This window comes from Stegodyphus dumicola, chromosome 6 (genome assembly GCF_044657685.1).
Source record: "Stegodyphus dumicola isolate Sdum_Otavi_A_Nest chromosome 6, ASM4465768v1".
Lineage (NCBI taxonomy): Eukaryota > Metazoa > Arthropoda > Arachnida > Araneae > Eresidae > Stegodyphus > Stegodyphus dumicola.
The window spans coordinates 168,727,612-168,741,649 of record NC_140773.1 but is presented as its reverse complement, the minus strand read 5'-3'; the positions used below and the strand labels follow the sequence as shown (position 1 = coordinate 168,741,649).

Sequence of the window (14,038 nt, the reverse complement as noted above, 5' to 3'; positions counted from 1 at the left end):
CGTTAATCTCGAGTTTGACGCAAACACTTATTTTAATTAAAATATGTTACAGCATTAAGAACTTAATGAAAGAAATAACGTCTTCTAAAGAATACAACCTTGATTATTATGAGTGACATCATTAATCATCTGTGCAGTGCTATCACCACTAAATATTTAAAGTGTAACTAAATTTCGTTGTAAGAGATATTTTAATAAAGGTATTTTAATAAAAACTACTTCAAGCGTTTCTTGAATAGTGCACAAAATAAATTTAGATTTCTAATTTTTTAAATGGACTGATAAAATACTTTCTTTAAGGAAATTATGAAAATATTCTTTTAGATGGTTTCGTTGCTTTTCTAGACATGTTTATGCCATATTTGCAGGGCCTACCAGCGGCCGAGCGGTAAAGTCGCTGAACACTGGTAGTTCGGTCCGAGGTTCGAATCCCGCGAACGGGCTGGCTGCATGGGTGTTTTCGTGGTTTTCTCCATGTGTAACCCTTAGTTTTCCCTTAGGTTTCCCTTAGGAAGTCCTCCACGAAGGCATCCCTCCCCTTAGGCAGATAGCCCTAGTGTGCTTTGCCATAATTAAATACACCACACCACCGACATATTTGCAGTGCTTTCACTTTTAACGAAAGCCAACTCTAAACTTATTCGCTAAAAATTAATATTCTTAATTTATTACGTCCTCCGGCTTCAGACACTACATGTAAAGGGGAGGGTTGTTCCATGGTGGATATTTAAGGAAGCCTGGCTCATATCCCTATTGCACATGCGAAAAACCTTAAAAATATTCATGCAGCCAGCCCTTTCGCCGGGATTGAAACCCAGACCGAACCGTCAGCATAGTTGCTTTTACATTCGACCACTGATGGGTACGTTAATAGATTTGTAAAATATTTTCGGTTACCTAATGTTTTCTTTTAATTTCTACTATATACTATTGCGAAAGAACTTGAATGTAAAACGCCTCCATTTTAAAAGCAGTTCTGGATAACCAGTAATACCTTTTTATAGGGGTTCGCGCCATTTACCTCTTCATTCTCAGCCAATCAGCGCCTAACCTTTATCATAGTTTTAAGCTACCACTGACTGAGCGTAGAAGTAAACATTTCTGAGAATCTTCGCTTTCCGGATATCTCATTGGTTGACTTAAAAACCTACGCGTGATAGAGCTGTAAGCGAGATATTTTTGCTAGCCCCGCGGAATGTCCCGCGTACTTTGTCGAGTGCATAGCTTTCGGCGGGATTATTTCGGCTAGAAATCCATCCATTTAAATAAATATTGAGAGAAACTTGTTTCTTAAAAAAATTGCCTTCTAGCATCGCGGCTGCTAGATCTGATTTTCCCTTAAAATGTTGCATAAAACGTCTGAAATGTGTAGCTTTCCTTTAAGCTATGTTGGTTGTAAATTCGTGTAAATAGAATATATGAATAGAACAATAAATATATTGCAAATACTCTTAATATAAAACGGTATTTTCTCCACACCATAGCACTATATTGCAACACACCAATGCAATTTGATTGTAGCTGAATTTTATAAAAACAGTTGAAGATATTATTAGGTGTATTTTGAAGCAGGAATTGAGAGCATTAACTGTGCTTTTGTGGTTCATTGAATACATCTTCCAGTTCTGTTATGAATGTGCTAACCAATATAACGCAAAGATGAACTGTCTTTACATGCATATCCGCCTTATTAGTACAGAGTCCACTTTAGTCGAAGACGTCAAATTTTCAGAAACAAAGGATGGCAACTATGCATATAATTCTTCAGGTAATTAAGCTCATAGTGTAACTTCAGTTTTAACGCCGGCCAGATGGGAAAGTGGTTAGTGACTCTGACTGCAGTATGGAAGGACCAGAGTTCAAAACCTGGAGAAGGCACTGATGTAAATTTTCTGTCAGTTCATAGAAGGTAAGGGTATCCCTACCTATTAGTTGCCTTCATAATAAAGTGACCACTGCTTACGGCCTTAGTGGTGCCTACAATGGATAGGGCCCACCGTTGGATGGGAAAGACTAGATTCGTAGAACTGATGGTTCACAGAAACTCATAGAAACTCGTAGGATTCATGGTTCCAGTTAATTAAATGTACTAAATACTTTAATAAAAGCATAAGAACCTCGAATTTTGTACAAAAGGTTTTTGTTCAAAGGGCAACTAATAATTTCATGTTCCATAGCTAGATATGTGTAATGTAATGTACTATACGAGCGTGCTGCAACCCTTCTGCCCGATAATAATCGGCTTCATGGTTACACATTGACTGACAGTTTTAAACTAAATATTTTACAAATTTAGTGAATTCGAAGCAAAAGTATATTCTCATAGGATTACAATTTTCGGAGAAATTGCTGAAATTTTGGAAAGATCTTACATGCATACTGCTAAATGCTATGGAAATTAATTTCTTGAATGCAGATATATCAAACATGATTTTGATATCGGAAAACCATTAATCGAGAAACATCGGTTACTTTTGTAAAAATATTAAAACTCGAAATTATATATTTAATGCAGTTTCTTACAAATCTTAAAATTGATAATTTTCAGTCCCTTTTTGGATGGATAAATGTGGTCTAAGTCACAGAACATTCGACAAATGTTTTCGAGACTAATCTGGCAATTACAAATCCTCTCTTCAAAGAAACCCGTGAGACAATCTGTATAATACAGAACGCTTTTCTTATTGATACATCATACTGATATTTGGATATACGTCTGTGCTTGTGTACTAAATACCTTATATACTGTATATATATATATATATATATATATATATATACAGTATATAATGTATATTATATATATATATATATATAATTGTTGAATGATCTAAATGATTGTTCAATGATGACTTTGATACTTATACTAAATTGTTGTAACGAAAGATACCTTTAAGACGTATTTGACGGCGTTGCAAGTAGTTATCAGACTCCGAGATTGGTCGCATCGTAGGACTAAAAGAGGCCAGTTGGTTAAATAGGCGGATCGGCCTACGTATTGGTCGAAAGGATATAGTCGTTGTCCTTTGCTGAAACCACTGGCTCAGCGAAGGCATAGACATCCGATATAGTGGCTGGGACATTCCCGAGCCACCAATGCGCGAGATGATCCCGCAACTAATAGAATTACCAAGTCTGCACCAACAGCTATGCTATCATCGATTCAACTCCATTTGAAAACTGAAGGATGTCGGGATATCCAAGAATGCAATTCGCAGAAGACTAAATGACGCTGGACTCAGATCTCGACGTCCATTAAGACTTTTGCCATTGACGCTTCACTATAAGCAGTGGTGCTGGTATAGGCAGTTGTCCCCAGTCTTGCATGGTGCTGGTTTTGCTCAATCGAACACAGGGAATGGCATTCTAGGAAGCCATCAGCTGGATCACTCGTGCACCATTAGTCTTGTTGCGAAGTACTCTGACTACTTATAGGTACCTTGACGACATTTTGCAGCTTGTCGTACTGCCTATGTTAGCCGATTGTCCAGGTTCTGTTTTCCAGCTGGATAGCGCTCGGCCACATACAGTACAACCTTTTCAAAAATGTATTCGACATGGTAATGTAATTGATTGGCTTGCCAGATTTCTAGATCTGTTTCCTATTGAATACATTTGGGGCATGTTGAGCAGGCAAATTCAGCAGTGTACAAATACGTCCCAACTTGCTGATCAGTTGCTTAATTTGTGGCACAATCTACCGGAGAGGACACTGGCAGCTTAATAGACTCCATGCCCAAGCGAATTTTGCCTTGTATAGCTGCCAAGGATGGCTTTACCACCTACTGATTTTCACATTCTTTGCGTTGCTTGCTTATAAAAAAACGCTTTTTTGGCCCAATTTTGTATCTTTTGTTTATCTACACGAACACCATACTACTGTTTCGTAGTTGTAGCCTTTTTCTGGGTGCATATATTTTTTGAAGCAGAGTATGCATCGGTGTGTGTATGTTTCTTTTTTATATAATTGTTATATATATATTTATTGTTATGATTATTATACAGTTTGAACTGTTTAATATGTTTTTATACCGCTAATTAAAATAAAGTTTTGTTTTTAACAATTGAGCGCCTTTTCTATGTTTTTCTTTCCTTATTAATTTATACGAATCGTTTTATGTATTTTAGGCCATTAAATGAAAAATATACATATAATTTTCTTAAATATAAATTTTAAGACTTCATATTGAGTTGTAACAATTTAGTTTTGCTACACATTGCTGAGCTATGAAATTTTAAAGTTACTTAAATTTTTCGGGTTATATAACAATAAAAAATTTATCTAAAAGTAAGGAATAAATTTATTTCATTTCTGCTTTTTATTCTGAATAATGTTTTCAGGAAAATACCTTTAAATGATCTTTAAAATATTTTTAATTTGGCAGAGAAAATTAAAAATATATCCTTTTTATAATTAATTGTAAGTAAATGAAGAACTATTTTATGCATTTTATTCTAGCTAATCTTAACATTTCTGTAGATAATTTAAGTTTTCTGCAAATATTTTTTGTTTTTGGGTATATTTAATGTTACATGATATTTAAATTCCATTCTTACGCAAACTTTAATTTTGGAATTGTATGCACGAGAACTTATTTAATTCCTTTAGTTTTAAGCAGTCTTAGTCAACTCTTCGCCGTTAATTTAAGGATAATACTAAAGTTTCGTTTCTTTTTTTCAGTGCAAACCTTAAATTAAGCAGCTAGTTAAAATTCATGCATTTAGTATTTCATTCTAAAGATAAGTTCTGCATTATTATCGCAAACTGCATAAAAGATTGGCACAATAAGTACTTCGTTATTTTAAAACAATGCAATTAAATATTGACTGGAATGCCAGAATTGTTTCTTCTTAGTCAAAAACTTAACAAGTTGCTGTTTAACTATTACTTAGATAAACCTTTAACAAATAAGACATCTGTTATATTGCTTAGCATAATGTTGTTGTTCCATCAGACTTTCATTAAGCTCGAAACCAAAAAGAAGTTCCAAGAGAGTTATATTAATAAATGTAGTAAAATTGCCTAATAAAATCTTTTAGTCATAAGGTCAGACTGCACTGTAACATGAAGACTAATCGTTATTTGAAATATTTTAAAATACATTATAAAATATGCTGCAAAAACAAGGTCTTTTCATCAAGCAATCAAGCAGCATAAAACAGCTGCATTTTAGTTCTTACCCAAAAAAGGTTGACTCGATTCTTTATGAGTTAGATTGTTAGTCTAAGGTGGTATATCACTAAGATTTAGATAAAAAATTTCTAAATATAAATTTTTGAAATTTTGGACCGACATGTTGTCAATAAACGCTTAGATACAGTTTTTATTATTCTAAATTAGTTAGATACGTATAAATTCAGATGTTAATTGACGAAACCGTTAGGAGGTTGTTTTTTTTTTTTACGTTGGTTGCAGTTAAAACATTAAGAAAACGGTTTTATGGATATGTTTGTTAAATTAGAACTTTATGCAAAATACTAAAATTTTGAAATAGCATAAAATAATGAAAATACAAAATGCAAAATGATATTAATTATTGTAAAATGTCGCAATTATTCTTAAAAATACTAATATTGAAATTTCAATATAGTAATATTCATATATATAAAATTCATATATATAAAATTCATATATATAAAATTCATATATATAAAATTCATATATATAAAATTCATATATATAAAATTCATATATATAAAATTCAATATAGTAATATTTAATTTAAAATATTACTATATTGAAAACAAATCACAGTATTACAAACTAAAAGGTATTTAAAAAGGGCAATGCTAAACGGTTTTCCAATTTAAGCATTAATGAAACTGATTTCAATAAACAATTAATCATAATCTATGTTGAAGTTAAATGCCTAATGGACTGGTAAGTACTTACTGCCGCTGGTCAAACCTGTTTATAAGTTTACTTGCTTTAAACTTTTATAAGGTTTTACTGCATTACTTGCAAATAATTTGTTTCTAATGTACTTTTTTTTATAAATGACATTCTCGGTATGAACATAAAGAAAATATTCGCTTAAAACTCAGTTTTAGGTAAAATTTTTAAAACTTAATTTATAGGCTAATCTAATTTCAAATCGAGTGATAGATTTGAAATTTACTGAACCTGGTATCTTTCTGATAAATATGTCAGCCTTATTAATTAAAAAAGTTATTTTTTGAATCAGATTTACAGACATCACACAGTAATCATAATTTAAATCTGGAATGCTTAAAATTGGTATATCATGTAGAACTCTCACTTTACCCGTTTCATTGAAGATGAAATCAAATCAACCATTTTTTTTTCTTTCAGGTTATGGAAATATTGCACCAAGGACTAACTGGGGGAAAATCGCTACTATAATCTACGCTATCTTCGGCATACCACTCATGTTGCTGTATCTTACCAATATCGGTGATATCTTGGCCAAGTCCTTTCGGTATGTGTATGGGCGAATCTGCAGTTGCGGTTCTAGCGATCCTTACAAAAGAAGACGACATAACAATCACCACCATCATCCGGCCGAAAATTACAGAGTCCATCACATCGTAGCCCATAATTCTCCAAACAGGAATCACCCAAATTCAGAACCTGGTGTCCAGGATAAACTTCATATGCCGACTGAAGACGAAGTGAGAATAGAAAATCTGCCAGATCTTGATCTGGATCTGGAATACGAAAAGCCCAGAGTATCTGTACCTATTACTTTGTGCTTATTGATACTTGTCGGATATATCTCCGGCGGAGCGGTGCTGTTTTCTTTGTGGGAGGGATGGGGATTTCTGGACGGCTCTTACTTCTGTTTCGTTACCCTCAGTACCATCGGTTTTGGGGACCTAGTGCCTGGAGATTCAGTGGTATCGGATGAAGGGTCGCAAGAGAAACTTGTAATTTGCTCGCTATATCTTCTTGTCGGCATGGCCTTGATAGCAATGTGCTTCAATTTGATGCAAGAAGAAGTTATACACAAAGTCCGAAACTGCGGCAGGAGGATTGGCATTATTAAAGATCAAGAAGAAGAGGATGACATGGGCTGACAATGCACTGAAGCTGAGAACGGTTTAAAGTACAGCGACATGGATCTTTTTTGCTAAGACCAGACTTCAATACTTCAAGACACATGATGCCAGTAGACGGACGTCAATGTGCTGGTTTTAAAACTGTTCTCCGCTTCAGATATGTGACAGAATAAACAATCTAATGGAAACATTGCTAAAACTTCGAAGACACTTTTAACAAATTCTTAAAAAAATATATAACATGTCACGAAATGATCAAACATTTTTGAACAAATTGTGAAAGATCTTCAAGAAGTTTCATACAAAGGAAAATTAACTGTTTTTTTTTCTACATTAGATGACAAGTTTTTATATAATTTCGGTAGATATTCACCTGAACAGGATTGTTATCTATAACTATTTGTACTATGTTTGTTGCACAGAAATGATGTTTAAACGTTATGAGATTAGTAAAGAAATATGGAATTACACTTTAAAATGAAGTCGTGAATTTAAGGGTAATTGTCAGTAATCAAATGACAGTTAACATGAAAGAAACACATTACACATCTCTTATTTACTTCCTTAACGGTATTTGAAATTAAAGGTAAAAAGGAATTCAATATTATTAATTATTTTATGTTCAAAATAAGTATTTAACGGCAAAATGTCAATAAATTTATTTCTGTAAATTACGATTCATTTATTTGCTTGCAGCATAATATATTTCAATTCAGAGTAACAGTAGAGGAAACATTTATTGAAACGATTCATGATAACGGCGCTTTTAATTTTGCAAGTGATCAAACCGATTAGCAGAAACTCCGAAACTTATTGCCTACATTTAAACAGCGATAGTAAAAGATTTTTGCAACAATTATGGATAATATAGGACAGTTATACACCTTTTGTTAGCTGTATAAACAGTACAGACGTTACTAATATTTTAAGAAACATTTATCTTATATTTAATTATCTGTTTACTGATAACCTATACACTGATCCTCTATACCCTAATAACCAATGTGGTACTTACTATGAAATCAAAGATTTTATTCATTGTAAGATGGCAATAACAACCGAACTGGCTATCTGAGAAGTGTGTGCTGTAGGATAAAAAGAATAATAAACTATAAGTGATTTTTAGGGTAGCTATCAGATAAATATAAAGAAAAATGTTTCTAATCTCAAAACAGCTTACACTAAAATTATAAACTTTTAAACAAGAACTTTTTATACCAAATAAACAAAGAAAGTTGACATGCATAAAAAGGAAACAGGGAATGTGTTTTTAATTAAACATATGAAATTGATCATTTTATCGTCTTTAAGTTTATGGGGAATCCAGTATGTTGCAAGCAATTAAAATACTATTCACTTAGAATTATTTGTGTGTTTTAAAGGTAATATAGAAATTTATATTTATTATTTTATTATTAATACAGTACAGTATTAATTAGTTGTTATAATAAAATTATTTGTGTGTTTTAAAGGTAATTTAGAAATTTATATTTATTATTTTATTTTTAATACAGTACAGTGTTAATTAGTTTCGTCATTTTATTTAGAAACCAAACTTTGCTAATTTAGGGTGTTCTTGTGTTTAAATAAAACTTCTGTGCAATACTATATCAATCCTCATCTCCACGACTTCTGTCCAATGCTTGTGAATCTATATTAAGTGACGACAATTATTCAGTAAACCGCCCGATGTTAACTTGTGAAAGTTGGATTTGCTGAGTTATGGTGATGATTGGTATGTACAATGTAGAGTATAATGAAGAAATCAATCAGTTCAAATTTTGATACACGTTATAAGTAATAAAATAAAATTTTAAATAAATAATATGAAGTTATATTAAGCATTTTATGAATTATTAGTTGCGCATTATTGTAAGCATAAGGATCATTCAAATAGAAAGGTAACAAAATGCGAAACCTTTTGATATATTAAGATAATTAAAATTATTCTTCATAACTATCAAGATTGTTATTCAACTAAACCCATTTTAGATCGCTTTTTGGTATATGCAATTTACCAAACTCGTCTGCAAATTCAAAATCTTTTTTATATAAGGAGCTCATTTTGGCATGAATATCCAGTACGCAAACTCCGCAAGAAATAATTTTTCATTAGATCTTATATTAATGAATTACAGCTGTAAGAAAATTAAGTGATTTTTAGGGTAGCTATCAGATAAATATAATTGTTTGATTAATCGTAATGAGCTCACAAATTGACAAAACTGCTACAACTGCGTGTCCCACTTTCGTTTAGGCTACTCTATAACAGCAGTACCATCGACTACAAGTTGACCAAAAGTATTTTTTGAACCTTAATTATGAAATGTTAGACAATTCTGGGACAAAATAGAACCGTGTTGTTTAACTGAAGGAGACCTTTTGACACCTTTTAATTTGAATGAGCCTTATGTATTTGTTTGAATGAATGTTATTATAAAATTATAAATTTTATATAAATCCAACACTTAAATGTCTGAAATCCATTTTATTATACTATGAAAATCTAATTTATTAAAACGCAAATAATAAATTCTTTTTAACTGTTAATGAAAATTAAAACGGTGGCTAGTATTTAACTAGCGATCTGCCAAAGACCAGAAACTGCTTTTATTTCAAAATATATTTTACATGAAGGGGAATGAATCAAGTGAAATTGCCTTTATATTCAAACCCTCGTTTGTTACCTTCGAATTAAAATATATAATGCTTATGTTATGAAGAAAGAAACATTATTATGCACTTAAATTATACTTTGGTGAAATATGGAAATCAAATATAATGAAACTTACAATGTTTCATATAGAAAATGGAAATTGGTGAATAACGTATTATCCATGTCTCTCTTGTAACTATTAGTTAAGGATTTCATGTTGATCGTGTAAAATACTCTCTTATTAGTTTCAATTGAAATATTTTCCACTATTATATTTAATTTCTAAATGCTACTGATTTCGGAAAATACAATAAACAGTATTCTATTCTTAGAATAATAAAATATCTGTAGAATTCGTATTAATAAAAAAATCATTTCTGAAGGAAAATCTTTCGAAGAATTGCGGTTATGTTCATAAATTAATTACATTATACCACATTCTAATATTTTGAAGAATTTAAAGACTAATCTATTGATAATAAATGCGTTTATGTCTTTATTAATTAACACAATGGAATAATCATTTTCAGTAAAGGCTTGAAAACAGGTTTAGAAATGAATAAAATATTATGAATCTAAAATTCTGACTAAATATTATCATTTCTGAAGCATGGTGTTTGAAAACAGATTGCATGACTAAATACTTTTAAGACTGAATTCAGTCATTTCACAGTTTCCTGATTATAATTTTCTGATTCCAGTATGTCATTTTGTTCACTTGAATTCCATGGTTCCGCTTCTAGAAAGAAATAATGTAAGATGCGATTCTAGATTATATCAGTTTTGTTATTGCTGTTACTTATCCTCACTTGTCTGACAGTAACATCAGCCCAAGCCCACGAAATTTTTCGTGGCAAGGAGTGAAAGATACGCATGTCGTTGGAAACAGACTTGAGCACCTTATAGGTGACAGTGCGATTTAGCTCATTTTCGTCCCCCCCCCCAGTTTTGATGAACTGGCTCGGACGGGTCCGAAGGTCTCCCATTCCATTTCTCTTCCACCAAACCACACGAGAGGACTTTCGGCTCCCCGCATATTTAGACTGCCGCTATGCCGCACCGACACTACATACATACCTACTCCGGTACTCGAACCCGGGTCTTTAGGCACGGTATTCAGTGACGTTAAGCACTATACCGTTTGGGCTGCATAGCAGTTTTGATTTTGTGAAATGTTTTAATGAAAGTATTAAAAGAAATTACTTGATTGCATGTGTCTCCTAAGGAAAAAACCTGCCAATGGAAAGAATGTTTTACGTTTTAAATATGTTACACTGTGAAAGAAAATTCATACTGCCATGATGTAAATTACTTGGGATAAAGTTAAACACAGTTTTCAGATACGGTATACAAATATTTCTAGAGAGAATTATACAGCTCATGTAAATCTCTAAAATTATAGCATATGGAGAAAACATGGCAACTTAAGTAAGGAGCTTAAATATCCATTTGCAGAAATTCTAACATTTCAAATATTTTCCATGACGCCCTGTTGCCCAGGTGCTAGGGCAATTGGCTGCCATGAGGGATTTGAATGCTGAAGCATGAATTTTCTTAAACGAATAGTGTATTTGCGGTCTGAGGCATTTTAAATATTGTAGAATAGAAAAGTCTTTACTAGGTCTTTCTCTGTTTTTATGGAGGTAACAATAGAGGGTTAAGATAACATCAAATCCTCTTTCAAGGGAATTAACCTTCAAAACCACGACGGAGCTGAGGAAATTTGTACTGTCGCCCATAAAGTGCCCTGGTCCCTAGCCAACGACAAGCGCAACCTTTAAATCTTGTCCACGATAAAATTTGTGAATATAATCTAAATTTAGGGTCAGGTGTATTAGAAAAACAAACAACACAATTTTTTGATTATATTATAAATTTTATATGGCCTCATAAATCACTTCACATTCATTTATAAAGAAGAAGTAGTCAGTAGAGAAAATACTTATCAATTTCTTTATAAAAAGGCAAGGTTTAAAATTTTAATTGTGTCAACTTTTATTAAAATGTATTTTAGGGCCAAAATGTTATCATTTTGATAGCCTATATTTTCTCATTAAGTTCTCGACTGGAACAATGGTTCTTTGCTATTCGTTCAAGAAATATTTAATAATGAGTATGTATGAAATGTCTGAAATTATACAGAATTATATTTATAAATGGCACAAAAACTCAATATTTTTAAACTGTCAGCATTCAAAATTTTAATTACTTGTCTAATACATTTTTAAATATAATTTTTCTGCTGAAATCTAAACGGTTGTGTATTAAATATCCCCAAACCCTCGGTTTATAAAGATATGATATTTATGAAGTCCATTACTGAAAGTCTTATTCCTCATATAGATCGACACTATTGGTTAAATTATACATATTTTCGATTCCAGATAAGTGTTAGCAGTATAGTTTAGTTCACCTAAACTTAAAAGTTTTAAAGACTTCAGTTCTAATTATCAAAATGGGAAATATAGGTTCTTTCCAAAGTTTTAATTTCTTCTCGTGTTGTCACATTATTTTGCCAAAAAATATTTGATAGAGAAGATGATAAGTAAAAATCATTCTTTACAAAATTTATACTTTCAGAATTGCATAAATTCTAAGGCACAATTAAAAAAATTGTAAAATCCTTGTTTACAGAATAGGTAGTTCTTTCAATTCATGTAGGTAGCAAATTTATAAAATATACATTTATATATATAATATTTACTCAAAGTATAGGGGAAAGGTATTAATATATAAAATTTATTAAATATGCACTATTGGAAGTAAAATATGGTTACTAGGAATTTCTAAATGGAAATCCTTTACTAAATTACCCGCATAATTTAAAAGTATTGCCGCTAATCTCTGTCTAATATGTTAATAAATGGTGCCCTACATTCCACAGATTATTCCGTTGTTTTCCTCTTAAAGTGCGTCTGTTAAAAGGTATTTGTGTCTTTATTATTTTTGAATTTTCTCTCTAGAAGCAAAGTATGATCAGTATGAATGTTATATATGAGAAGATTAAAGGATTATGACATTGTACTGAAATATAAAAGTGTACAATGTGTGTTATGTCTTACAAATTTTCGCGGGTTTTATGAAACTTGTTACCCAGTTGAAGCATTAAAATGTTTTTTTCAATAAAATTGTGTCTTTGTGTTTTACTTATTTTTTATATAAATTTTCAGCATATGTATGTTCAATAATAAGCATTAAAACTACCTAAATTTTTATTTAGTTGGAGATGGTAACATTTATATGATTTACTCACTACACTCAGAACTGGTTCTAAAGGGTGCTGTTAAGAGGTTTACAGCAAAGAGTTTACAAGAACAAAGCAGAGAAAAGTTTAGCTACTTTAAAGTCATACACCCCCACAGCTTGTGATTAACCCTATTTGGGAGTCTGGGGATTTGATTGTGAGTACTGTTAATAAAATCCAGATAATGCAAAGTATTTCCCTTCGCCAAATTCCTAGAGCGCGATGGTTCCATACGAAGACTAAAGTTTATGAAGAGATCTACATTAAAAGATTTTCAATGCACCTGGCAAAAATTGCCAAAATGTTTTATGAAAAATATCAATTATGCTGAAAATAATTCCATTCCAATGTTAGGTTGTGACCCAAGTCATGACAAAAACAGGCGCAGACCTGATGCAGTTTTAAGAAACCTAAGCTAATTAATACTTACACTACTTCGGCCAAATTATTTAAAAATTGTATTGTAATGAAAAGAGCTCCCTTATGTCCGTGATCAAGTTATGACACTTTTGCTTTGGGTTTGCTTTAAGATAGTTAACGTGACCAAGCTATCTCTATGGAATTTGATTACGAAGTGCCATTAACATCCTTTCCCGATTTATCGATATGGAAGGGATACTTGCATGCAGACCAAGACTGGATAGCATTTAACATTAAAACTTTGATGAGTCTTTGAGCATTATAAAGATAATAATCTGCTTAACAGAATTAAAATTCACATTTTAAAGTTAATCCTACGAGGAATCACATTTGGCAACTTTTTTATCAAGCTAGCTATAAAATCTCGAGCTTCCAGATTTGGACATGGCTTTTCTCGTCGTTATTCACTCGCATGAACAATCAACAACTACTGAATTCCAGTGGTTCCATATTTCTGATCTGCCAAGCTTATAACAAAGTTCAGCTATTATCTTCTTGTAGACTACACTCAGGCGGGATTAGGCATTCGACATAAGACATTGCAGGCTACCGACCGCCTGACCTATTATGAGCTGCAGTTAACTGCTTAATTCCTTGCAATCTTCTCAAAATCTGCATAACCCTGTGGAGAGAACGAGCTCATGACTAAGTTCGAACTGATAGAGCAATATGCAAATTATCACAAAGTTTTACCACAT

The 14,038-nt window shown here is 32.0% G+C and overlaps 1 protein-coding gene across 1 annotated transcript in view; it reads left to right on the top strand.

Annotated features, from left to right (window-relative positions):
• The window catches only part of LOC118185542 (TWiK family of potassium channels protein 7-like), a 412,540-nt gene extending 399,736 nt beyond the window's left edge, over nt 1-12,804 (top strand). The window contains exon 2 of the mRNA XM_085819153.1: nt 6,314-12,804. Coding sequence (XP_085675279.1) covers nt 6,314-7,038 — 725 coding nt within the window. The 3' untranslated portion in view covers nt 7,039-12,804. The remainder of the gene's footprint in view (nt 1-6,313) is intronic.
• Nucleotides 12,805-14,038: the final 1,234 nt, after the last annotated feature.